The sequence below is a fragment of the Haliotis rufescens genome, unplaced genomic scaffold (assembly GCF_023055435.1).
Source record: "Haliotis rufescens isolate VD_foot unplaced genomic scaffold, xgHalRufe1.0.p SCAF_5, whole genome shotgun sequence".
In the NCBI taxonomy this organism is placed as follows: Eukaryota; Metazoa; Mollusca; class Gastropoda; order Lepetellida; family Haliotidae; genus Haliotis; species Haliotis rufescens.
The window spans coordinates 37,287,403-37,314,598 of record NW_025964223.1 but is presented as its reverse complement, the minus strand read 5'-3'; the positions used below and the strand labels follow the sequence as shown (position 1 = coordinate 37,314,598).

The following is a 27,196-nucleotide window of genomic DNA, read 5'->3' as shown; positions in this document are numbered from 1 at the left end:
CCCAATCACCAGCTGCCACGTGATACCGGAATTGGTGTTGGTAACCGAACAGATAACATGTGCTGCTATTTTTAGTCCCTTCCCCCAGTGAATTGGTGGTGTCTGGTTCGGTGTTGTTCATATGCAATAATATTTAATATTAGCATGTGAAGTTTGTCGAAATGTGCTGGCAGACACCCTATCCAGGCCAGACACATTGGCTCAGAGGCATTCCATCTCACATGTCAACCCAACATCGACCTATTCACCAGGAGCCTCACACTGAGCATGGTGGCTGGCAAGAGGGTGTTTTGTGGACCTAGGAAACCATGCAGGAAGCAATCCACTACCCCTACCCGGGTGGACCAACCTATGCACGCACCCACACAGCAGGCGACCACAACCAAGACAGGCAGGTTTCATCTGGACACCTGATTCATCTGTAAAGAGCCCTAGGCAAGAAAGGCTATTCGGCCCGAGTGGCTAAGGCCATTGCTATGGCACAAAGACCCTCGACTCGAGGCCTTTACAATGATAAGTGGCTATCATTTGAGACCTATTGTAAGGAAAAGGCTCAAGATCCCACTACAACCTCGCCTCAATTCTTGGCCGAGTATCTCTTACACCTGTGTACAGAACGGCACTTGAAGGTTAGCACCCTTACCCTTAGTGTTTAGTGTTGACATTTCCGGAAGATCATAAAATGACCAAGATACCGGAACTGAAAGCAGCTTAAGGATCAGAAGGCCAAAATTTGTCCCAAAGCGTGGGATCTAAATGTGGTACTTTAATATTTGCGTGGAGCTCGATTCAAGCCCCGATTCAACATCTCACCAAGAAGACCATTTTTCTCTTGGCTCTATCTAGCCCTGGTGGCAAGAGTGAACGAGATTCATACGCTTAACATCACTCGTGTTCGGTTTGCCTCAGGTTATGCTAGAATTTTATGGCAAAAAAACCCAACTTCCAGGACAACCCGATTGTTCTCTCACCATCCCACCTTTATTATGAGAGATGAGGAAAGAATTCTGCAGTACCATTTCTTTGTGGTTGTGTGATATCCTTCAGGCTTAAGAGATTGCTAATCTCAGGCTGCCGAGAGGTAATAACCCCCACAAGATTCGGGCAGTTGCCTTGATGATGACTCTACACAATAATTGTTCAGTTAGAGCCATCATGGAAGGATGTTTTTGGATGTCAGACTCGGGCTTCGCCAGCCACTACCTGGAGGTGATGGTTTTAGAAGACTCAAGGGCATGCTCAGTTTTGGACCGATGGTTGTAGCTCAGCAGTAGACCAATCTGCGACGCCATGAAAAAATTAATCATTACCAAAGCCAGCCTTACCCGACTGACATTAGTTTCACTACTCGCTTGTTAGGAGGGGTTTCTGCTTTTACCTAGTCATGGCTTGGTAATGCAGTTTTTAGACCCTAGTGCACGATATTATCTCTTACTGTTTGTTTACCCGGACATACTCACACTCTCATCACCTTTCCGTGGATAGGATCAGCTACCGATCTGCGCAGAAGAATTACACCGTGCGGCGAACATGACTGGAAGTCGTGAGAGTGTTTACTGAGTACACATCTAAAGGTATCCCGGCCTCCATACCGTCGGATACAGATACATTAAGGAGAAATGCAGGATAAGTTAAAAAAATCTAGTAAAACTAGATATATTTTATATTTGTATACTTATCCTGCATTACTTCATCTAAGGGCCCACTTGTCACAGACCTGCCTCCCCACTAAAACCTCAGACAATTTATGTGTGACCCACAGTAATATGAAGGTTCCGTGACGCCACCATTTCCAGGAGGACATGGCAGCTGGTGATTGGGGGTCCTGCTGATGGAATGGAACAACCTTTTTCCTCTCACCAGCTGGAAAGCTTGATTTCTGTCAAAAGTAAGCAGTAAATGCCTTAAGGAGTAATGCAGGATAAGTATACAAATATAAAAAATATCTAGATTTGACTAGTTCGTAAAATGTTCATGCTTCCTACCTACATGATCTACACTTGTAATGAAAATATATGATATGACTTCATACTGCTGTGAATAGATATGTAACATTGTCTTTGACTCATTAGTCCTGTATGATTGTTTATGTGTCTTGTGTAACCATACTACCTTAAGTAACATGTTACCAATGGGACATAGTGTTGTCTGCTACATACTGGAAGTGCAGGTCTGCCACTCAAGTGTGGGACTGACTGTGGCTGTTTGTCTGCAGGCTATGTCCAGGGCATGAGTGACCTCCTCTCCCCCATCCTGGTTGTCATGGAGAATGAAGTTGATGCCTTCTGGTGTTTTGCAGGATTTATGGAGAGAGTGGTAAGAATGACTTTACACAGGTGTAATTCTGTTTGTTAGATGTGCTAAGATGGGGATCCGGTAAAAGAACATTTCATGGAATGGGTCTGTCTAATTATGTGGAAACTTAACAGAACATGGGTATGACAAACACACGGTTTATCCTTAACCTACAAAACTAGAGGTCCAGGGGACGTCCAATAATTAATTTAGAGGGTCCTGTAAAGTATTGAAATAGTATAGTGTACTGTACTGTAAGATTTGATAAATACTTTTAATTACAGGATCTTTGCATTTCTTGTAAAGAATGTGGTACAATGAATGTTTTTGTGCATCACTCAGGATTCATTAAACATTCTTTCTGCGTCTGTTCTATACATTTGTGTATACTGGATGCACATTTCTGCATCTCGTTAAACCCTGCAAATACAGCAAAATGATGAAGTCCTCTGATTGTTTAAGGCACACAATTTTGAAATGGACCAGAATGGGATGAAAGTGCAGCTGTCTCAGATCCACAAGCTTATGCAGGTGTATGACCCTGAGCTGTGCAACTACTTAGGTAAGACAACAATGGCATACTTTCTGTGTCAGATGTTTATTTCTTGACCCTTCGTGAAGAACTCATAAAGCCTTGAAACACAATTCAGACCAACATTCAGTGTTAGAAATTGGCACTAGTCCTGTAGTCCTTGCCAAACTGCCCAATAGTTAAGGTATCATAAGGACCAGTAGAAATTTGCCATTTTTAGGGGTTTTGCTATATGTTATGATGCTAGTTTCTACCGCCGACATTGTGGAATAATAGCTATATAAACTGAGAGAAAAATACTGCTCAAGCCAATATTTCAGGTACAGTTATTAGGAGCTGATTACTCATGAACAGTGTAAGCTCTCTAGTTCCTACAAAATATCTAGTATAGTTGGGCTTTGTTTAAAGTAGCCTGCTATTTGTTGTGAAATAATGTTCAGCCATTAACCATGTATGACAAGTGGAGATCCTTCTATTTTTATTCTGGATAATAAGTCCTCATGAGTGACAGGGACTCTTTGATAAACCAGTGCTACAATTCTACTCAAAAACTACAGCTGATATACTAAATAAAACAACATATTACTGACATATGTTGCAAGTCATTACCCCCAGGCTTTCAGTGAAATGTGTTTGGTTTGTAACGCTGACTGTGTCCTGCCACTAACAGACGGCTTGCTGTTCCTGTGTGATGAGAGCACATTGTATACGTATGTTGCCTTGCAGAGGGACATGATTCCGGCAACTTCTACTTCTGTTTCCGCTGGATACTGATTGTCTTCAAGAGAGAGTTTCATTTCCACGAGATACAGAGGTTATGGGAGGTAAGGAGTATGAAGTCAGGTTTCTCAATTAAGCTGCCCTGTACACAGCCTTATCTGTGTTGCAGGAATTTGGAATCTTTGTCAGACATGACAGAATCAGATATCACATGTGGGTGTGACTGACTGGCCCAGACATGACAGAATCAGATATCACATGTGGGTGTGACTGACTGACCCAGACATGACAGACTCAGATATCACATGTGGGTGTGACTGACTTGGACATGACATTTATAGCAGATAGGTTTGATCTATAAGCATGACGGTCATGACTGGCCCAGACATGACAGACTCAGATATCACATGTGGGTGTGACTGACTTGGACATGACATTTATAGCAGATAGGATTGATCTATAAGCATGACGGTCATGACTGGCCCAGACATGACAGATTCAGATATCACATGTGGGTGTGACTGACTTGGACATGACATTTATAGCAGATAGGATTGATCTATACACATGAATGTCATGACTGGCCCAGACATGACAGACTCAGATATCACATGTGGGTGTGACTGACTTGGACATGACATTTATAGCAGATAGGATTGATCTATACACATGACGGTCATGACTGGCCCAGACATGACAGACTCAGATATCACATGTGGGTGTGACTGACTTGGACATGACATTTATAGCAGATAGGATTGACCTATATGCATGACGGTCATGACTGGCCCAGACATGATTCAGATTCACACTCAGACTTGACTGATGGCCAGATAGGACAGAGCTTCATTTCTGGACTGGACATGACTGACCTTTAGACTGTAGCCAAAGGAATGCATTATTATTGATGCAATGTTACAACTATGAATGAAACAGGCAGAGCCCATTCCATGAGAAGACGATTATGCTGTTTGTGGCTGTGCAGGTTGTGTGGACAGATAGGCCATGCAAGAACTTCCACCTTCTCATGAGTCTGGCCATCTTGGACACAGAGAAAACAACGTTGGTGGAGAACCGCTTTGGATTTACCGAGATTCTCAAGGTCAGTTCCTTTCATGCAAAGTTATGACCAACACAAAGGTCTGCCAGGATTAGAATAAGAGAGATATGCATTTCAGTTGTGAAAATTAGTAATTGCATATAGATTGAAGCAACTTCATCAATGTTGTATACAAGTTGGTGGAACAGTGTTATATGATGTATTTTAGAAATTATGCAATTTATTCTTATCCTGACTCAACACACTGCAATTTCCTTCTTCTCTTCGAGCTAACACAGAAAGCAAAATGTGCTGGGCAACCATCCGACATACCCATGATGAGCACCTTGGCACACTGGATGTCATCATCGCCAGCACTGTCCGCTGCCAGTGTCTCTCCTCATCATGTATCATTGACTGTTGTGAATCCTGGTATGTCCATGAGCATGGTATGTCCATGGTATGTCCGTGAGCATGGTATGTCCATTAAAATGTCCATGGTATGTCCATGAACATGGTATTTCCATGGGATGTCCATGGTATGTCCATGAGCATGGTATGTCCATGAGCTTGGTATGTCCATGAGCATGGTATGTCCATGAGCATGGTGTGTCCATGAGCATGGTGTGTCCATGAGCATGGTGTGTCCATGGTATGTCCATGAGCCTGGTATGTCCATGAGCTTGGTATTTCCATGGGATGTTCATGGTATGTCCATGAGCTTGGTATGTCCATGAGCTTGGTATGTCTATGAGCATGGTATGTCCATGAGCTTGGTATTTCCATGGGATGTTCATGGTATGTCCATGAGCTTGGTATGTCTATGAGCATGGTATGTCCATGAGCATGGTATGTCCTTGAGCATGGTATTTCCATGGTATGTCCATGAGCATTGTATTTCCATGGTATGTCCATGAGCATGGTATGTCCATGAACTTGGTATGTCCATCACGTTTCAGCATTACTTCTACAACCATCAGTGGTTACTCCACTAGCAATGGTTTGGTAGTTAGTTCCAGTTCCTTCGACGGCTATCTGGATCTGCGACATCAATGTCTTTAGTTAGGCTTTACCAGGTGCAGTTTGAACTAGTGATGATGCCTTAGGGCTGTGGATGTGCTTTTCTATTGAACTTCATTGACTTTGATACCAATGCTGTCTTCACACATTCCATTCAATTGGACAATTTGGGTCTGCCATCACAGTAACATCTTCTGTCCCCAGTTTGAACACTGGTATTGTCTTGACATAAGTCAGCAGTTTCCATTGGCTACAACGCCTTTAGGCTTCTAGAGATTCCTCATAACAGTTTCCATTGGCTACAATGCCTTTAGGCTTCTAGGGATTCCTCGTAACAGTTTCCATTGGCTACAACGCCTTTAGGCTTCTAGGGATTCCTTGTAAGTTTCCATTGGCTACAATGCCTTTAGGCTTCTAGAGATTCCTCGTAAGATTCCATTGGCTACAATATCTTTAGGCTTCTAGGGATTCCTCGTAACAGTTTCCATTGGCTACAACGCCTTTAGGCTTCTAGGGATTCCTCATAACAGTTTCCATTGGCTACAACGCCTTTAGGCTTCTGGAGATTCCTCATAACAGTTTCCATTGGCTACAATGCCTTAAGGCATCTAGAGATTCCTCATAACAGTTTCCATTGGCTACACCGCCTTTAGGCATCTAGAGATTCCTCATAACAGTTTCCATTGGCTACAACGCCTTTAGGCTTCTAGAGATTCCTCATAACAGTTTCCATTGGCTGCAATGCCTTAAGGCTTCTAGAGATTCCTCATAACAGTTTCCATTGGCTACAACGCCTTTAGGCATCTAGAGATTCCCCATAACAGTTTCCATTGGCTACAATGCCTTTAGGCATCTAGAGATTCCTCATAACAGTTTCCATTGGCTACAACGCCTTTAGGCTTCTAGAGATTCCTCATAACAGTTTCCATTGGCTACAACGCCTTTAGGCATCTAGAGATTCCCCATAACAGTTTCCATTGGCTACAACGCCTTTAGGCATCTAGAGATTCCCCATAACAGTTTCCATTGGCTACAATGCCTTTAGGCATCTAGAGATTCCTCGTGACAGTTTCCATTGGCTACAATGCCTTTAGGCATCTAGAGATTCCTCATAAAAGTTTCCATTGGCTACAACGCCTTTAGGCTTCTAGAGATTCCTCATAACAGTTTCCATTGGCTACAACGCCTTTAGGCATCTAGAGATTCCCCATAACAGTTTCCATTGGCTACAATGCCTTTAGGCATCTAGAGATTCCTCGTGACAGTTTCCATTGGCTACAACGCCTTTAGGCATCTAGAGATTCCTCATAAAAGTTTCCATTGGCTACAATGCCTTTAGGCATCTGTAGATTCCTCGTGACAGTTTCCATGGGCTACAACGCCTTTAGGCATCTAGAGATTCCTCATAACAGTTTCCATTGGCTACAACGCCTTTAGGCATCTAGAGATTCCCCATAACAGTTTCCATTGGCTACAACGCCTTTAGGCATCTAGAGATTCCCCATAACAGTTTCCATTGGCTACAATGCCTTTAGGCATCTAGAGATTCCTCATGACAGTTTCCATTGGCTACAACGCCTTTAGGCATCTAGAGATTCCTCATAAAAGTTTCCATTGGCTACAACGCCTTTAGGCTTCTAGAGATTCCTCATAACAGTTTCCATTGGCTACAACGCCTTTAGGCATCTAGAGATTCCCCATAACAGTTTCCATTGGCTACAACGCCTTTAGGCATCTAGAGATTCCCCATAACAGTTTCCATTGGCTACAATGCCTTTAGGCATCTAGAGATTCCTCGTGACAGTTTCCATTGGCTACAACGCCTTTAGGCATCTAGAGATTCCTCGTGACAGATTCCATGGGCTACAATGCCTTTAGGCATCTAGAGATTCCTCGTGACAGTTTCCATTGGCTACAATGCCTTTAGGCATCTATAGATTCCTCGTGACAGTTTCCATTGGCTACAACGCCTTTAGGCATCTAGAGATTCCTCGTGACAGTTTCCATGGGCTACAACGCCTTTAGGCATCTAGAGATTCCTCGTGACAGTTTCCATTGGCTTCAACACCATTACACTTGTAGATATTCCTCGTGACAGTTTCCATTGGCTACAACGCCTTTAGGCTTCTAGAGATTCCTCATGACAGTTTCTATTGGCTACAATGCCTTTACACTTGTAGAGATTCCTCGTGACAGTTTCTATTGGCTACAATGCCTTTACGCTTGTAGAGATTCCTCGTGACAGTTTCCACTGGCTGCAATGTCTTTACCCTTGTAGAGATTCCTTGTGACCAGCTGACACCAGGAAGCAATGAGGAAACTGCACTTATTAATAGGTGACCCTGCCTTGTCACAAATTGTGTTAACCCTAAGTGGATCATACAATCTTATTCATTCAGTGCAATCATCAGTGTAAGACGGGACAGCATGTTAACAGTCCAGAATAGTGTGGCAGTAGCTGGTTATATTGGTTGACATTTCACTTTACATGCAAGGGAGATTAAATGCATGTTTCTCCAATTGAAACTGGTCGTAATTGTGTGAAGAATATGATAAGAATGTAGGAATGAGTTCCTAAGGACCTATTTCTTAACTTATCCTGCAGTACCAGCGTCTACCCCTCTAGATCGGCCTCCCCTGCATCTCTTCTATCTACGTCAACCGGGCAAACACCTCACCTGTACAGCTGCCTGTGACTACTCCAGAGACGACAGTTCTCCAGACACTGATGACCACACTGATGCTACACCTATCTACATGTCTGTGACAACCCCAGTGCTGGCGCCAACAACCCAGAGATCAGCCTTCCCACAAGTGTACCACCTGTCATCAGCGCCCGCCCCAGCGCGCCCGAGCAGCTGCTCTCCACGCCTCTGGGTGTGGATAAACGGCACACTATTTTGTCCATGCCTACCACCATTCTGCTGGACCTGTGGCTTAACGATGGTCTGATGGAAGGATGGAAGAATTTGCGATATTATCTTTATCGCAGGTGTTCAAGGTTCTTCTGTTGAGGAAGGACAATTTCCCCATCCATGTGTTGGAGGTGGTAGACATGGCACACTCACAGGATGACCTCGCAGACAGAAGATAGCCATAACACACTCTCCTTGTGCTCTTATTCTGCAGGATTTTGAGACTGCTGGATTGGATCCCCCACCAACCCTCATGAAATCAGATTGGTCAATTGACACTCTTTCCTTCAACAGAAGTTTGAAGTTTTCCTCAACTCCTCGGCAGCGCCTGGCCTCATGGCGAGGGTTCTGTGAAAGTTTGCAAGAATTCTCCCTGTCTGATCGGTGTCCGTACTCTTGTAGAATATGTTTCATGTGGCTTTTAGTAGACATGATCTGTACCAAAACCTGAAGACCATCACACATTCACGATCGAGTAGACATTTGACAGAATTGTCATATGCTACCGGGTACCACCTCTTGGGATCATCATACACTAAACAGGTCAAGACATCACAAATATCCTACAACTTACTCCTACACCAGCCACGTCACACATTCTGCACAGAACCAGGAAACACCACCTGTCTACCACACAGTTCACACAGGATTGTCTGTGTGTGGAGCTTGAACCTCATCTCTGGCTGTAAACATCTCTGACCGGAATTAGGTCAACTGATGTTAGCCGTGCAGTGTTTTGTACAGGTTAGTTGCATCCTTACTAGTACATAATGCTGCAACCACTTGATCAGACACATCAATGTGACTGAGTCACGGACTTCAGTAGACCTCCGATGCAATTTTGTGGTGTAACGAGGCACCACCCTTCATCGTCACCTCAATATATGATGCCCAGGGAATGGAAACAATCACCTTACATCGTACAGTACGATCTTTCAGACCATAGAATTATTTATATTCACCCTTATCTACTAGATATATCGTCGATCTTATAATTTTTCCCATGACTGATACGTCACCCTCCAATGACAAGCGGACTAACGAGGCACCTCACTTCATTGTCACATTGGTATAAGAAAGGGATGGAAATGATCTCCTCACTTCACACAGTGTGATCTTTCAGACCAAAGTTTCATATATATTCAGCCTTATCTACTGGATACAGCTTCAACTTCTCATGGGCAGGATTGGTCGAAGTAGTTACAGATCTGTACAAGTGATGTGCTCAACTACTGCCGTGAACTACTGCAGAGTTTAAGTAACTTAGGAACGCATCTGTGCCCTCCGCTGTACCATGCGATAAAGATGCATTAAGGAGTAATGCAGGATAAGTTAAAATGATGGAAGATTAAATGAGAAATTTGAGGCCTGTTTAACACCATCAAGGGCCACCTAATGGTTCCAGTGGTCAAATGACTGAAGATGCAATAATTGATATTTCAGTGTCCGTTCCATGACTGGCAGTGTCTGTTAGGATTGTCTACGTCAGTGCAGGACTCGACAAGGAGAAGACGTCTTTATCTCCAGCCATGGATCCACCAGAAACATCCAGATCTGATATTCTTATTGTGAGACAATTTCTAGAGTCAAACTCAGAGAGACTGAGAGACTCCAACTCACCACCTCTTTTCCGACGCATCACTACAGGGTTGAGGAGGTCATGTGGACCCCCTCTCAGTCTCAGGTGTGCAGTCAAGTTAGTCAAAATTACATTAAGTAATACGTTACCACTGTTATACCGAGGCTGTTGTCTCCCACAACTGCTGCTATAGCGAAATCTACCACAGAGATCTCAATTACCTCATGCAGCACGTGCGTAGCCACCTAGCTGCCATGTGACACCCTTCACTCTTGTCTCTTCGCTTGCTCTAGCAAGACGTACAATAAACTGCTCAAGCGTTCCTGTTTCTCCGACCATTCGGTGATATTTATTACTGTTTATTCTCTCTAATAAACTGTGCTTTTACGGGGCGTTTGCTGTAACTACGCTTGGAAATATTTTTCCCGCCAAAAGGAAATATTTTTCCGGCCCTTTTTTTTCTATATACTTGCGGGGTGTCTCGTATGCACGTTGCGTCTTACGTTCCCCTGTTCTAGTATATCTTGGGTTTTTTACATCACTTATTCCTCTATATGTTATATGTGTATGTTCTATATTCCCATTGCTCGTTTATTTTCTTGTGAAAATACTCGTTTGTGACTATTTGTGGTGCGTGTGTTGTAACCATGTTTTGCTCTTTGTTCATAGTACAAACAAAATGTCTGACATGGATGTTTCGCCGTCCTCCACCCCCTCTACCCCCGCAACCAGGAGCTGCGGGGTGTGCCGCAAGCGAGCGCTACCGGCTGTATGTGCAGTCCGTTTCCACCCCTGTGGTGGCTCGTCCGGTCGGGGTCCCCTTGCGGGTACCACCACCACGGCTGCGGCGGATCCCTTGGCAGCCCGTGGGCTGTCCGGGGTTTCCGTCGCTGCATTACTTGCATCACTTGTGGACTCCAAGCTGGCGGCCTTATCTCAGGATAGGCCGCTGGCTGTTCCGTCCCCGGCCACGGGGTCCACCGGTACGGCGGCGGCTCCCGTGGTCACCGGTCCTTCCCCCGAACCGTATCTCCCGCTATCGGTTAAGGACCGCGTGGCCATGGTTTATGACCTCTTTGAGGACATGCCCCGGCCGGTACCGCGGGGAATCCACGACTGTGGGTTCCTCCGAGGTATACGATGAGTCTTCCGACACGGCTTTCCCCGCATCAACCTTGCTGTGCGGTTTCAAGCCTTCCTTGGAGAACGCCTTCGCGGCGGCCTCGGCGACGTCGTGGAGAAAGGGTTTATTCCCGGTACATGACCTTGCCTTTCCCGAGGCTGGTCCTACCGTGGAGGCCCATGTTGAGCGGTTGGGTGTCCGTGCCCCACCGGCTGCTACGGTAACGCAAGCTACCTTGCACCAGCTGGACGCCCTCGCTCGGCACTCCATGTCTCACGGAGACACTTACTTGGCTGCAGCGGCCCGTCTGGTCGAAGGTTCTCCCACGGACCGTGACCAGCGCATTTACTACTGCCTGCTCAGTTTAAATGCCTCCCTGGAGTACGTTGCCGAGGACTCTCGGCACACACTTGCTCTTGTTGGGTCCCTGCATAGACGCCTGGGAGCCGCTCCTCACCGGAGCGCGCCCCAGGCTGCTGCGGACGGTAGGTCTAAGGGGTCGGGTTCTTCTTCCTCTGGGAAGTAGCCCCGCCCTGAGGGCTCCGGTATGGGCAATCAGCTGCCCTTTCGCGGGAAGACGGGGAACTGGGGGAAGCCCAAGTCGTCGACGGACGGCAAGGGCCCCTCCAGGTGACTCTCATTGGAGGGGTTCGTATGCCGACAGCGCCAACTTCGGTTGGCCCTTAGGCGAACCCTTGTCACTTGGCCCTGGACAGTTGCGCCTGCCGCAGCCTGTCAGGGCCCCCTCTCCTTCCCCAGTGGGAGCCAGACTCCAGACTTACTGGGAGAATTGGGAACAAGTGTTCGACGACCCGTGGGTGGTCAACACGATTCGGTACGGCTATCGGCTTGATCTCAAAGCGAATCCGCCGCTCACCGTTGCCCCGTTGGCAGGTTTCGATTCGGAAACCGATCTTCCCATCCTCGCCGATGCCATCGGCAGGTTGGTGGAGAAGGGGCAGTACGGGAGTTAGCTCTACCAGAAATAACACCGGGGTTTTACTCCAGGATATTTCTCGTTCCCAAGTAGGACAGTGCCGAACTCAGAATGATTCACACGTCCGCTCCCTGGCTGTTCACCCGGTTAACCACCCCCATAGTGGGGTTCCTCCACAGGAGGGGTGTCCGGTACTTCGCGTAACTGGACGACTCGCTAGTAGCAAATCGAATGACGGACACCCTGTCACGCCATCTCGTTTTCGCACGTCGGCTCTTGGAGCAATTGGGGTGGATTATCAATCTCCCCAAGAGCGAGTTAACCCCTTCTCAGAACTTGCTGTTCATCGGAGGTCGGTTCAACACGGTGTCCCATCGCCTCTTTGTCCCCCCAGACCGGTGGCACAAGATTCAGGCGATGATTGCCAAAGTCTTAGCGGTGCAACAGACTGTTCACTTTTGGGAACAGCTGTTAGGGCTACTTGTATCAGCCCAGGACTGCACCGAACGGGGTCGTCTCCAACTCCGCCCGCTGCAACGGTTTTTAATCCAGTTGTTAGCAACGGAGGTGAACAGTGCGACCGTCGCCCTCCCGGATCGGCTCCGACCGCATCTGGAGTGGTGGACGGTCCCTTACAATGTCTTATCAGGAGTCTCTATGCGGCCCTACCGGGCCACGTTGAACCTGTATACAGACGCCTCTCTAGTGGGCTGGGGCGCCCGTTTAGAGGGGGAGGTGAGCTCGGGGCTGTGGTGCGTAGACGAACTAGGTCTTCACATCAATTGTCTCGAGTTCAAGGCAGTGATCAACGCAGTCAATCACTGGAAGCATCGTCTCGTCGACGCCCGGCTCATGCTGGCGACCGACAACATGACGGTAGTGTCCTATGTGAACAAACTGGGGGGAACCCACAGTCACTCGTTACTCGATCTCACATTCGAGTTTTACGCTCTGGTGGACAGTGTCCCGTGCCAGATACGCGCCCGTCACATCCCAGGTGTGCGGAACGTACTGGGCGATGCTCTATCGAGGCCTCAGGATCCGAGCCCCACAGAGTGGATGCTGAACCCAGTAGTGTTTCAGTGGCTGTGCGAACTTTTGGGTCGTCCGATGGTCGACCTGTTCGCAACACGGTTCAACAATCAACTCCCGTTGTTTGTATCACCAGTCCCGGACCCGAGGGCCATCGATCATGATGCTCTCGCGTTAGACTGGACGGGCTTGGACGCTTATGCTTACCCGCCGACCTTACCTGCGTTGATACCACACAATCTAAGCCGGCTCCGAGGAGTTCGCTGTCGAATGTTACTGATCGCGCCCATGTGGCCGAACAGATCGTGGTACCCTGACTTGCTGACCCAGGTCACGCAGTCGCCACTCCCAGTGCCTGTGAGACCGGATCTCTTGATCCACCCTCACACCCGTCAGCTTCATCCAAACGCAGGGCAGTTCAATCTGCACGCGTGGATGTTGTCACCAAGCGTCTGAGGAGTAAAGGTTTTTCTCGCCGGGCGTCTCGGGCATACGTTAGTATGCATCGTGATTCTACCCAGAAGGTGTATAATGCACGTTGGGTTATTTTCACGAAGTGGTGTTGTAAACATCACATTCATTCGCCAGATAAGGTATCTGTGCAGGATATTGCTCGTTTCATGTCTCACTTGCGAGAGACCCGGAAACTCTCCGGGGGTTCCATTGCCAACTATGTCTCGTCCGTTGCTACGGTACGGGACGTTGCTATGGGTACCAGTCTCTCCAAAGAGCCGGTGATACGGGGTATTATCAAGGGTTTCAAACAGCACGATCTTAAGAAGGGCCGCCTTCGGGCACCGGCCTGGGATCTTTCCCTAGTGTTGCAATCACTTACGGAAGCTCCGTATGAACCCTTGCATAGTGCTTCGTTTCCGGCATGTGACTTGGAAAACAGCATTTCTCCTCTCCTTTGCCACGGCGGCACGTGTATCCGAAATTCATGCACTCGATGTCGCCAAGGTACGATTCGATAGGGGTGACGAAGGAGCGGTCCGCCTGGGCCTGCTCATGGGCTTCGTCGCCAAGAATCAGAGAGTCGGGCAAACGGAGAGAGAATTCACTGTAAGATCACTCAAAGAAATCTTACATCCTGCTGATACTGAGGACAGAGAGCTGTGTCCGGTTAGGGCCCTTAAGTATTATCTTAAGGCTTCGAATGAACGTAGACAAGGGCGTGACCATCTGTTCATATCATGTAACCCTAATCGCACGGTTGACATAACTCGCAACTCGATTGCGTTGTGGCTTCGTTCTGTCATCAATCTGGCGTACCGGTATCAGGGGTTACCGGTAGCGGGGTCAAACCCGCACGAGATCAGGGCGCTAGCGGCAACATTTGCCCTACACTCGAATATCTCTGTTCGCAGAATATTACGAGGTTGTTACTGGCGTTCTGACTCGGTTTTTGCCAATCATTTCCTCAAACAGGTCGCTGATGCCGTAGTGGAGAGTGTGCACCGTCTTGGCCCGCGGATCGCGGCGCAAGCGGGCACCTAAGGGGTGTGCCCAGCGCAATTCCGAACTCCTCAGGCGTCAGACCTTGCACGGTGGTCAATCTGGGTCGACTCCAATGTTCCCACTGCCGTGGGTACAGGAGTTGGGGTCCCGCAAACCAGAGCACTCACACCACAGGTGAGGGCGGCTTTTTGTGTGCTTTGTCCTTATTTGTATTTTGACAATTATGTATTTAATTGTCTGTCGTGTATCCCAACCTTGTGATGCATGCTTACAAATACTGGAATTAGGTCACGCGCCTAATGCATACTTTAAGTAGGCTTGCTCTGGGATATACGGTCTGAATGAAATTAATTTCCCTTTTTTCGACTGTTTAACCTGATCTAAGATTAAGCTCACGCGGATACAGTGTTCTCATCCTCTGCGGCGATGAAATACCTATCCAGTGGGGCCGTTTGGAGTCACCAATCGTTTTGGCAATGACGATTGAGCCTTACGGTATGCGCTTGACAGTGCTTTGGTATTCCTATAGGGTAACGCCTAGCTAGGTGCATGCGCATCGAGTGCTTCCGCCTTGGTGTTTACTTACGCTGGTCGGAAGAAACGCTAGCAGTCAGGATTCGGGTTGTAGGTGCTCCCCACCGCCTACTGTGGTAGTCAGCCTCGGTATAACAGTGGTAACGTATTACTTAATGTAATTTGTAGAATTTTCCTATTCGGAATATTCTATAAGTAATACGTTACCACTGGGCTGCTGCCCGCCCGTCCGTCCCCCGAGCACTTGCTCTCGCAAGAGACAAGAGTGAAGGGTGTCACATGGCAGCTAGGTGGCTGCATGAGGTAATTGAGATCTCTGTGGTAGATTTCGCTATAGCAGCAGTTGTGGGAGACAACAGCCTCGGTATAACAGTGGTAACGTATTACTTATAGAATATTCCGAATAGGAAAATTCTACAAAACGGCACATAAATAGCCTTGAGTTCTTATCCATGATACTGGCGATAGATCGCAGCAAACAAAGCTGGAAGGGCACCTGAGTTCTTGTCTGGTCTCCACTGACAACTCCACAGCGGCACACTACAGCAAAACTGGCCCCCACTGTTTTGCAAAATGAACATATTTCTTTTAGTCTCTGACACTTGTACTCAGTAGATAAAAAATTCAAAATCAACATATTATTTGTAATTTCAACATGGTTGGTAAATGAGCTGAAGTGTCACTGGCTTGTCTGGTCCAGACTCGAATGTTTACAAATCACTGTCGTATTGTTTTTTGTGAGGATTGTGTGAGTGGTGGGTGTTGTAGGTGGAGCACAGAATTATCTTTGACAGAACATTCCAGTTCATGCCAGGGCTCCCCTCATCCCTGGCCTGACAAATGTCGTCACTCTCATCCTGTCAAGACAACACCAGTCCAGCCCATCACAGTGGCAACTTCATCCAACTTCAAGTTGGTTAATGTGTTATCAACAGGAAGCCTAGTCATGGAACATCCACCCTGGGCACGTTCAGCCCAAGATCGTTGGCTCGGCACATGTGGAACATCTACAAAGGCATTAATGGCTGGTGGGTTCTCCATCAGAGAAGCACAGGCCATTGTGTGGACACACAGGAATTCCACTGGAATGTCCTATGACACTAAAGAGGACTCTTTCACAGCCTGTAAGGCAAGAGGACGGGAACCTGTGTAGGTGATGCCTCAGTTCATCAGATACTACTTGTTATTTCTTCTAAAAGACTTAAACCAATCCAAGCAGCTTACAACCGGGGATAAATGGCAGGCTGTGGAATGTCAGACTTGAAGGACTGTGGACCAAGGAGTAGTTCTAAGTCATGACAAGTCAGCAGTATCTTCATGCCCCATTACTGATGACACTGCTGATATGAAATTTTGGGATTTTGTTGTTATAAGCTACAAATAATTTCCAATCCAGCCACCGCTGAGTGCTGACGAAATGTTTCTCTTGTGTCACAATAAATGTACTCGACCATGTATCATAGCTTTGCATGTTAGAGTAGGGTTGTGACAGGTTATTCAGGATTAGCGAAGAGGGTAGTTGCTTAGGTTAGTCCAGTCCAATCCAACACTGCAAGCTGCTGACCCTGCCAGCATCTGTGGGATAAACACTGGAATATGTTGTATCAGGATAAAAATATGAACTTGGATATTCATGATATTAGTATACTTATCCTGAAACAACAAGACTCGGGCACACCAGTCTGTCACATGTATGGATGAAGATAGGTGCTGATGGGAAGGCAGTGAGGGATCAAGGACAGATAACTCTGATTGGTAAGCAAGGGCAACAGGCTCCCCGGATGTAGAACAGGAATGTTTTGGGTTCTGTATTATATGAGTGAAGAGAAAAAATTGCAATAAGTATACTTATATTAATATATGACTGTTGTGCATATAGCTGATGCCAAGTTCTCATTAGCAAGTCATATATTTGCACTGTATCTTCTGACTAAGACACTGGAGTTACGTATGCTCCACTGATTTGTTTCAGATAATGATCTCAGGTTTTCATCTTCTAGGTGGTTTGATCTCAATAGGATATAGAAAAGTAATGACCTGTGGTACATTTCAGCACATCAATGACATCAGCTTGTCAATTGCCCTGGATGACACGTTACGGAAGGCGGAAGGCATCTTCCTGCAACTGAAGGCCTACAAGAAGCTGCCACAGACTGTCAAAGAAATTCTTGGTCTGGCAACGTCTCCCGGGCACTCGACCTCCTCGTCATCACGAAGCACGCCAGCCAGCACCCCTATCAACTACGAGAGCAGTCCTCGTCTGGAGCTTCGCGGACTCAATGTTACAAATGGTACCAGTAACTGCAGCTCGTCAGTCACGACGCCTGATGATAGCAGCATTGAAATCCTGGCTGAGACAGCTGATGCAGGGGTGACCAACTACTACCACTAAACACTGTGATAAATGCCAGGTATGGCACAAGATGCTGGAAGCAGGCCTATGTACATGTGGTAAGCTGGTCACATCCCCAACATCCATTCCGTATTTCGGTCAAGTGTCAATAATTATACTTCTCTCCAACAATGTATTCAAACCAGAAACACTTTCTGTGGAATTGTATGAAAAACGTGTTTCCTGCCACTCGTTTCTTATGCATGTCTTAACCAGGTCATTATGTTGGGCCGGATGTGTTAAGCTATTACAAATATGCCATCTCAAAATGCTTTTGTATGTAACATATACTATGGGAAGCCAAGATGAGGGACACATAGTGATCGGGTAACATTGACCAGTCTGCAGCCATCATATGCCTTGATGCTCTTCCTAGTCCTATATGTACGGGTTGTGTCAGAAAGAGAGAGAGAGAGAGGTGTGTTTGTATTTCACTGTGGTTGAGTGTCCTGGAGCCTTATTTATTGTTACCTGGAATACAAAAAGTGTCGGCCATTTAATTTGGATTCAGATTATGTCATGACGTTACCTAGAATACAGAAAATACAAGGACAACATTGCCTTGCGTAACAAAAATGTCTTGTTATCTTGCATACAAAGCAGGGATACATAGTCATACAGCTTGTTACAGCTTGGATATTGAGAAAAACATCTTTATACCTTGGATGCTAGAATATCATGTTGTTGTCAGTGGTTAAAAAAATGTGAGCTTGTCACCTATGATTAAGGGTGTACCACTTCGTGTTTGTAAATAGACTTTTGCCGATTGATTATGTTGAGATGATCATGGAGGATATTTTATTTCTCAAGAATTACATGTAGGTACAGTAGGTGTTGATTTTCAACATTTTCTTATAATTCAAAGTATGCTCTATTGTTTTCTTTAACCAGATGTTAATTTGTATTCCGTGATTTTTACAATGCTTGTACATGATTGGATATGTTGACATTTGTATATGTTGGATTCCTGTGAAAGTGTATGCCCTGAAGGTCTGGTACAACTAGTTAGTTTCTTCCTGTTGACAATGCATATGGATCTGTTGCTCAGCAAGATGCTCCACACTACAGCTACAGAGGTGCAGTGTGCTGTGACAGGTAGCTTGTCTTCATGTCACACTGCTTTCTGGCTTAAATGTGATCACATCACACTGGTGTACAGCCATGTGCTTCTTTCTTTTTGTGCCTTTGGTCGTGTGTTTTTTGACCATATGCACATCCATTGTCAGCAAGAACTCAGGCCATAACAGCAAGTTTGCAGGACTCTGTTCGTCATGCTTATGTCCATTTTTAAAACAGTATTTAATCAAAATGTAAGATTAATTTATCCATGTTTATGGTGATAGTGAATGTCTGATCTCTTCTCTTGTGTCTGAAGATATTTTATGCAGCTTGTGTGAGAAACAAGATGATGAAAGTGTTGAATGATGAGCCTGAAAGTCAAGAGTTTGTGAATGTTGTGAGCACAAAGGGATGTAAATTTGCTTCAGGTATGTTACTAAAGCTTTGATTCAGGTGCAATACATTATTGATGCTGATTTAACTGATGAGATTGCCTTCGGGAAAACAGCATGATTGTATTTAATGGAGGAGTATATCTGTAAAACTAGATTATTGCATGAAAGTAAGACATTTCTCCTTACTAATTTTCTGCACCAATACTATTCATCATCTAAGGTCATATTCCATATGTTGACCGTAGATGCTGGAATGAATGATTACAATATCATGTGATTGTCTCTGGACAATGAAAATGGTCATTGACCATTTATTATGTGATACTAACATACAATGTTTTTGTTCCTTCAGATAGTGTATGACTGTGACCAGTGCAGTTTTGAAACAACAACCTGGTGTGTGTGTAGCCTGTGTTCTTTCTTGCATGCCATGTAGGTTTTGAGGATACAACTGTATGATACTGAGAATCTTGAACCACTACCTAGGGGGGGGGGGGGGGGGGGGGCTAAATATTCAGTATGCTCCTAGATGTCACTAAAATCAGGTGTTTCCCTCTGGTACCCCTCTGCACCAACATCTAAAGACACCTCCAGAGATCTGAGTGACTTTGAGCACCCAGGCTAAATGAAAGATGCATGGGTTCTTCAGACAATCAGATGTCAGCTTCCAAAAATGATTTATAGCCATTTCTTCACTACATTGAAATGGAAATTTCTATTTTAGAAAAAGAAAACCCACACAGGATGCAAAGAGTGCTTCAGTATTGCACCTTTGCTACGTACATTTGAGGAAGGTTGTTTAAATTCGTTTCAAGAGACAAAATGCAGATATGCTGGCCTGAATGGTACACTTAATGTACCGATAGTTTAGAAGCCTGGACACTCATCAGAAAGTTTACCTGCTTTGACCTCATGGATTATGGAGGCGTTATCATGTCTTCACGCAGAGGGATATCGGGTCGGGAGAAAAAGATCTGATTTTAATAACATTGGTATGCACCTACTTCAACAATCATACATATCTATATATACGTTAGTTCTCAGGAGCTGTGAATTTGAATAGAGTTGGAGTTTCATTGCTTGAAAGAATTAACTTAAACTTGTAATACTGAAACATTATTTCCTTGGATACTTTTCCTATTTTATATTATTGGGGATAAGATATCCAATCTTGGGGGGGGGGTAATTTTCAACAGAACAGTTGAGAAGACATCTAGGATAGTAGCTTTCGCTTTGTCATCATGTAAGCCAGTGTACAACATATAGTCAGATATGCTGTGCCCATGTTCTGGGGGACAGGATGTACTTGTGATGGGTTTGTACATGTTATGGTACATAGACATACAGATCTTCACTGATGGTATTTACTTACACTAACTCCTTGTGTCGGGATCACTCTGTGCAAGTAGCCCAGAAAGGTGTTGGTCATATAGGGCATCACAGGCTGTAAGGAGTTTTCAAAGCTAATTCTTTCTAATTTCTTTATCATTTATTTCCAGTAGATTTATGAGGTTGCTAAAATAGACCAGTTCTCAAAATATTTGGACTATCACTTTGAAGGAACATATGATAAGGATATATCATCATTTTCCATCTATAGAAAATCAGATGACAGTTGCAAGCATTGTGAAACCATTACAATGACATGTGCTCTAGTTTGTTTATCTGGTCACACTGATGTGCTGCCATGTCTATAGACTAGAGCTGTGTATGATATCTATGGTATATTTACAATTCCTTGTCACTTTCTTACATACTTCTTTGACTCCAAATTATATAGCCTTGAAACTATCCTCAACTTTGAAGCATTTTGAATGTGTTAGTACCGTGTGCAGCAGCATGTGTTAGTACCGTGTGCAGCAGCATGTGTTAGTACCGTGTGCAGCAGCATGTGTTAGTACCGTGTGCAGCAGCATGTGTTAGTATTGTGTGCAGCAGCATGTGTTAGTTCTGTGTGCAGCAGCATGTGTTAGTGCATGTTGTTAGTCAGATACATGCCCCTTACCTACAGCTGGAAACATGTTTCACGTCCAGTGCCACACTAAGCCAGTTCATAGTGTGGTCATTTACAGAAATGGAAAGAAATATATTTGGGAAAGTATGTTTTAAATATGAGTATTATCAGTACAAATATCTATCCATTCAAAATGAATAATCTTTGGTAAATATATAAAAACTGACAAAGACTATAATCAGTGAGTTGAAGTGTGATTGGATGCCTGTCCGGCTCACCTGCCAGGAACCAGGGACTCTCTCATATGCTCTGAAGTCACTGCGTATATTGAATCTCTTAGGTTCTGATCGGAGGACAAATTTGGGATATGTTATGCTCATAAAATCGGTAGCTGAGTGGATTATCATACCTTTACCAAAAAAACTTTGTGAGAAACTGTTTCGACCACACAGATTCAAGTTTATGGGTTTCACGAAAGAGGTAAACTTCTGCAACCTGTATCACCCTGTACTTTCTGCAGACATTAAGATTGTTGCAATGGATCCACTCTCCTGATTACTGTATGGCATGGCATGTGATAGTACACTGGACAAAAAAGTAGGGATCAGGAATATAATGAGGGTAAGGGTGTTGCCTTACTTAAGGAATGAATTTTTTTATCAGACATCAAACTTTTGAACTAGCCTCCCTTAGCCTAATAAAATGCATATAGGAAATCAATTTGATTAATTTTGATTCACCTTTCTAGTTTCTTTATGCTAGCTTGGTGTGTGTCTGTTTTTACTTTCATTCAACACTTGTCATAGATAATTTCTGTCTCTGTCAATAGGACTCAGTAATGTCAAAAATTTGCTCCCAGTCTATTGGGACATTTTCTATACATGAATCTGTGAAAAGCATAAGAAAACTCAGTATTGAAACATGTAACTCAACGTGACCAATCAAACAGCTTCCTTTCAAACAGTGGAAGTGGTAAGTCAAGGGTTTTTTTGTTTTTCAAAATGTCCTTTGTCTCCAGGAAATCCAAGCCAGTGTGACCTATTATCCACTTGTATCCTCTAACCTTGTGGTAACATGTGTTCTCACCCTTCTCCATTTATATAACAGTTCATAAAACATGATTACAGAATATAACATTATCTGTCTCCTCCATCACTTTATATCCTTACTAGTAGAATATTTCTGGTAGAATAGGTCTTCAGCAACCCATGCTTGCCGTAAAAGGCGACAAACGGGATCAGGTGGTCAGGCTCGCTGACTTGGCTGATGCATGTCATTGATCCCAATTGTGTGGATCGATGCTCATGATATCAATCACTGGATTGTCTGGTCCAGACTCGATTATTTACAGACCGCCGTCATATAGCTGGAATATTGCTGAGTGCGGCGTTAAACAACAAACCAACCAACCAACCAACCAACCAACCAATCATATCCTTTCATCTTCTACCATCTGAGCTTATTCTCTCGAGCCAGGGGGTATGGGCTTGTTTTTCTTGGTATGTGTTGTCTTGGATGTAATAGCAGGTTCTAACACATTGGGATTAGTGTCAAACCAATGGCTTCAGATTGCTGCAACCAATGTCATTGTTATACCTCTTTTAGGAATCTTGCAATTCCTTTGGTTACTCTGTACCAAGTGACGAAACAATACATTTCAATGTAGACCCCGAAATCTTGTGACTGACACTGACCTTGATTACTGATTTGTCACATGATCAGTATTCACCTATCATGTAATGAATATTGACTCGTCTGCTAGAAAACAAGATGATGCCTGGTACAAACATTTCTTAGTTCGCAGCTTAGTTACTGTAATGAAACAGGGGATGTTTTTTTTAAAGACTGCATGAACTTCAAAGAGAATTTCGGTATGACAATATGAATGATTACTCTTGACGAAATACACATGGGAAAAGAAGGACCCTCGGAGCTGACCCCTTAGGCGGTCTGACTGAACCACCTCAGGGGTTGGTTCCTCGGGTCCTCACATATTGACCTTGTTAAGAGTAATTATTTGTATAATATATATTATAGTTAACTGTTATCATAACTTGGTTTGGAGATTTTGAATGATGGTAATCAAGTTATTCTAGTCACATTGTAACTAATAACTCAACAAACTTTAGGATATGTTATTTTCATGACGAGAATACTTTGCATAATAATACTTTTAAAACATAGATTATTAATCTCTTTTCGTAACTCAAAAGTGTTCGACTATTTACTGAGACAAGGGTATTTGTGGATTAAGGTATACAGGTAATTGAGGGTGGGGTATATACAGAAATATTTGACGCTGTCAGTAACTTCTGTTGGTGGCAGTTGTTGTCTTACTTCTCTTTAAACAAACAATGTCAGGCATTACCAACTATTTAGTCACATCTACCAACTATTGCTGTTTTCTTTGTGATTGGAGGAATTGCTCCGCTCTGACTTTGGGAAGTGTAATTGGTCACAGTAATTTCACATGTGACGGATGATAGGCTTGTGTTGAGTATTTAAAAACAAACAATTACAGCTTCTTCAAGAATCTTTTGTTTGATTTGGAAGGAATGTTTTTAATACCACAAGACCGGCACTGACCAACTATGACCCATGATGTCCATTGTGGAATGAAAGGATGATAACGTTTTACAGGAATATCTTAGTATGCCAATGCCACGTTAATAAGAAATTCTCTCTAAATGGAAAGGTCTCTATTAAAGAAGCAGTCTTGCGACTTTGGCCACTAGTTTGAAGCTTGAGTAACACTCTGTTCAGTCCAGTGAACTCAGAAATATTAACTAGTCCACTAAATTTATGGAAAATGATGCTGAGAGCAGCGTTTGGGCTTGTAGCCTCAAACAACTTTTGGGACGTTTTGGCACAGATTGCAGTAGTATGTATTGCTTATGAGAGAAGGATAGACAGCAAACCTATCCACTTAAAATCAGATCAACAAATAGGGGTATTGAGTGAAAGTAAAGATCTGTCTGAGATTGGAATGAGATGTATCTTTATGTAACAAATCTTGATATATTTGCTAAATATGTACTGATGTGTTAACATGCATCAGAAGAGGTAACCATTCATAATCATCACAAGAAATGCAAGTTTAAGTATATTACTTTTATTTTCCTTATTTTTAACAGAAAAGCAAGGAAACAGAAACTAAAACTGCCAAACTTAGATTTTTAATTGAACTGACAACAGATATTCAGATCATCTAGAATACCAAATCATGTATAGCCTTCTATTTTTATAGCTGTTGATTTATTAATCTTTTATGCTAGTGACAGTGCGATGCCAGCAGTTGATCTGCATATGTACAGTTCATGTAAATAAAACTTTTAAAATTGATAATTTGTGTTTTCTTCCTTTGTATTTGCGTTTCTGAAGAATGAAGGAACTACAGGCATCACGGTTTACGTACGATCAGTGGAACTTGGCATGATGAAAAGATGCAATTCTCAACTGACACCTGTCCATCCGTGCAATGCCTACACTGGAAGTTTGAACTGCATGTGTATTTAGAGATGATTACTATGTTTACATAAAAATATAATTGAGTGAAATTACACCGTTTTCTAGAACTAGTTTCAGTCTGCCTGACTGATGCTGATATTCAGGCTAAGACATGTAAGGTCAATTCATAATAAATCTTTCTTGTCAAATAACAGGTTCATCCCATCTTATGACCTCAAAAACTTGGTGGTTGAGCCACTAATTTAAATATTAATTCTGTTACGTCACTGGATGAGATAACATGTTATTTCACAAGAAACCTCAAAATATCCTCTCCATGAGAGTTCTGATGTATTTGTAGTATACTAAACAACAAAAGTTCCTGTGACATTGAATAAGATTTTATGCAAAGTTATGTTTTTTACCAAATCTGAAATAATTTCGGTTTGCAACAGATAAAAGACTCCTGTAAGTGTTCAAAGGGTTTAATTTGCCATACTGACTTCAGAAAATGCATGATTTCATAAAAAACATGAACATGCCAAAATGTCAATTTACAAATCAATAGCATGTGTGTCCACCTCTGGTTGGGATGCAAGCAACACATCTTCGTTTCATGGAATGGACCAGGCGTCGCACAATGTCCTGTGGGATATCTGTCCATATCTGCTGGAGCATGTTTCGAAGTTCCTGGAGTTTCTGTGGAACAGGTGGTTGACGTCGAAGGCACCGATTCATCGCATCCCACATGTGCTTGATTGGTGAGAGATCAGGGGAGCGAGCTGGTCAGGGGATGACATTCACGTGGTTTTGTTGTAGAGAAACCTGAATAAGTCAAGCAATATGAGGCCGGGCGTTGAAAGGTAATGCCTGGGCCATGAAGACGCTAAAACGGTAGAACAACAGGGCCGATGATCTGAGGTGAAAACGAGACTCGTCACTCGTCAGTGAATAGAACTTGTCCCATTGCATGGCCGTCCAGCGTAGACGTTGTCTTCACAACTGTAGATGTGCTTGACGGCGGTTTCCTGTCAAAATGGGACGTCTGGCGGGTCTTCTGGCGACAATCCCTGCACATCTGAGGCGACGACGTACGGTCTTTGAAGATATTCGTCGAAGGCCAGGGATGCTTCTTGCACTCACTGTTGCTGGCTGGAATCGATCCAGTTGCCTTGTCGATTATTGGTTACGCGTGGCCTGCCACTCCGAGGATAGTCTCTGACTGCATTCGTCTGTTGCCAACGTTGCCATAAACACCAAATGGTGTTTCTGTGGACGTTAAATTGTCTTGCAACATTACGTTGACTCGATCCTGCTTCAAGCATACCAATGGCTCGCAGACGCTCATTTTCGGACAGGCTTGGCATTTCGTAATGTTGAATAATTGCGTAATTTTGTTGTTTTTCTGAGTGGTTGTTGTCAGCACGATGCTGATCAATGCATATGGAATCCCGTTAACACGTTTTTATACCCATTCTTGGGTTTTGAAATGCATGGGGCTTGCATAAAAGTCAACTTTTGCATGGAATGCATGCTTTTCTGTAGCAGTTGCGTTTTTGTGACTTGATTCCATACATGTACTGCAATATTGAAAACCAAACTTTACTTGTTTGAAAAATACACTAAAATATTTGTGTCACAGGAACTTTTGTTGTTGAGTAAATGTGAAAGTTGTACGCTTGTAGTTCGTAAATCATGCAAGGTTCTATATATCTGTCCTGCATCCGAGTATGAAGTCGATTACATTGGCGTTATTTAACCTCAACTTAATTGTCTTCACTGCCTCAATGGTGTCGGTTTTGTCATCAGTGGCTTCCCCAGTGTCGGGGTAAAGTTTGGCTTAGTGACTAGTCCTGTTTCCTTCTTCAAGGGAGAGATGGGCGGATCCGTGTCTTTTGTGACCGAATGAGTGTTGAACTGGATTTTACGTTCAATAAGTCATCCGAATCAGCGGAGGAAGTGTCATGATGTGATGAACCATCTCTTATGGACTTAATAGATCTTGTTAATATCCAGTGCAACTTAACAGGTGTGTATTATCGTGACGAGATCTTATGTCCTCAAGTTGTCTCAGTGTCTTCTGGGCCTCATAGGCTGAGATCACTCATCCAAGGCTCAAATGACTCCCCAGGCTCAAATTGTGCGCGCTGCCTGAATGACACATGTGCTCAACCCCCATGTTGTTGCGTCGATTTCTCAGACATATGCCTCCTGAACCGCCCTGTAAATGTGGTCACAACTTCGCTGTTCACCACTTATTTATTTGTCCACTCTTTACAAACTGACGAAATACGAATAGTTTTACATTAGAAACCTATTTGAGAGTGATTCATTGGCACATGCTTACAATATAGTCGAATTGAACAATGGACGCTGCATTTTGCAGTGATTTCTTTTTATGATTATATATAAACCTCCTGCCACTTTGGCCAATAGCATCTTCCTATCTCATAGTAAACTTCCAAGTGAGAACTGCTCAGAGATTTTACATTTGAATTACAATTTATCTTTCATAAACTGGCCTTTGATATGAATATAATGTTGAGTTTTGATTGGTTAGAAGTCACTATATTTTTATATGAAAATTCGAAATTACGTGAATCTGAATCGAACCTGCAGCCTCACATATTGTGTCAATTTTGTGAGCCACTGGGGCATTTGATGAATGGTTTTTCAATTTTACACACACGTCATGACTAGTTCTGTGGATGCTGCACCTGGTCTTTCTCCCGCATGCTTTTATCCACGACACACTATTGTCACGA

The 27,196-nt window shown here is 44.0% G+C and overlaps 1 protein-coding gene across 1 annotated transcript in view; it reads left to right on the top strand.

The window, feature by feature from the left end:
- The window catches only part of LOC124116307 (TBC1 domain family member 15-like), a 37,327-nt gene extending 17,795 nt beyond the window's left edge, over positions 1-19,532 (top strand). The window contains exons 11-15 of the mRNA XM_046477585.2: positions 2,216-2,316; positions 2,758-2,857; positions 3,554-3,651; positions 4,533-4,649; positions 17,238-19,532. Of these exons, the coding sequence (XP_046333541.1) occupies positions 2,216-2,316; positions 2,758-2,857; positions 3,554-3,651; positions 4,533-4,649; positions 17,238-17,576 (755 nt within the window). The 3' untranslated portion in view covers positions 17,577-19,532. The remainder of the gene's footprint in view (positions 1-2,215; positions 2,317-2,757; positions 2,858-3,553; positions 3,652-4,532; positions 4,650-17,237) is intronic.
- Positions 19,533-27,196: the final 7,664 nt, after the last annotated feature.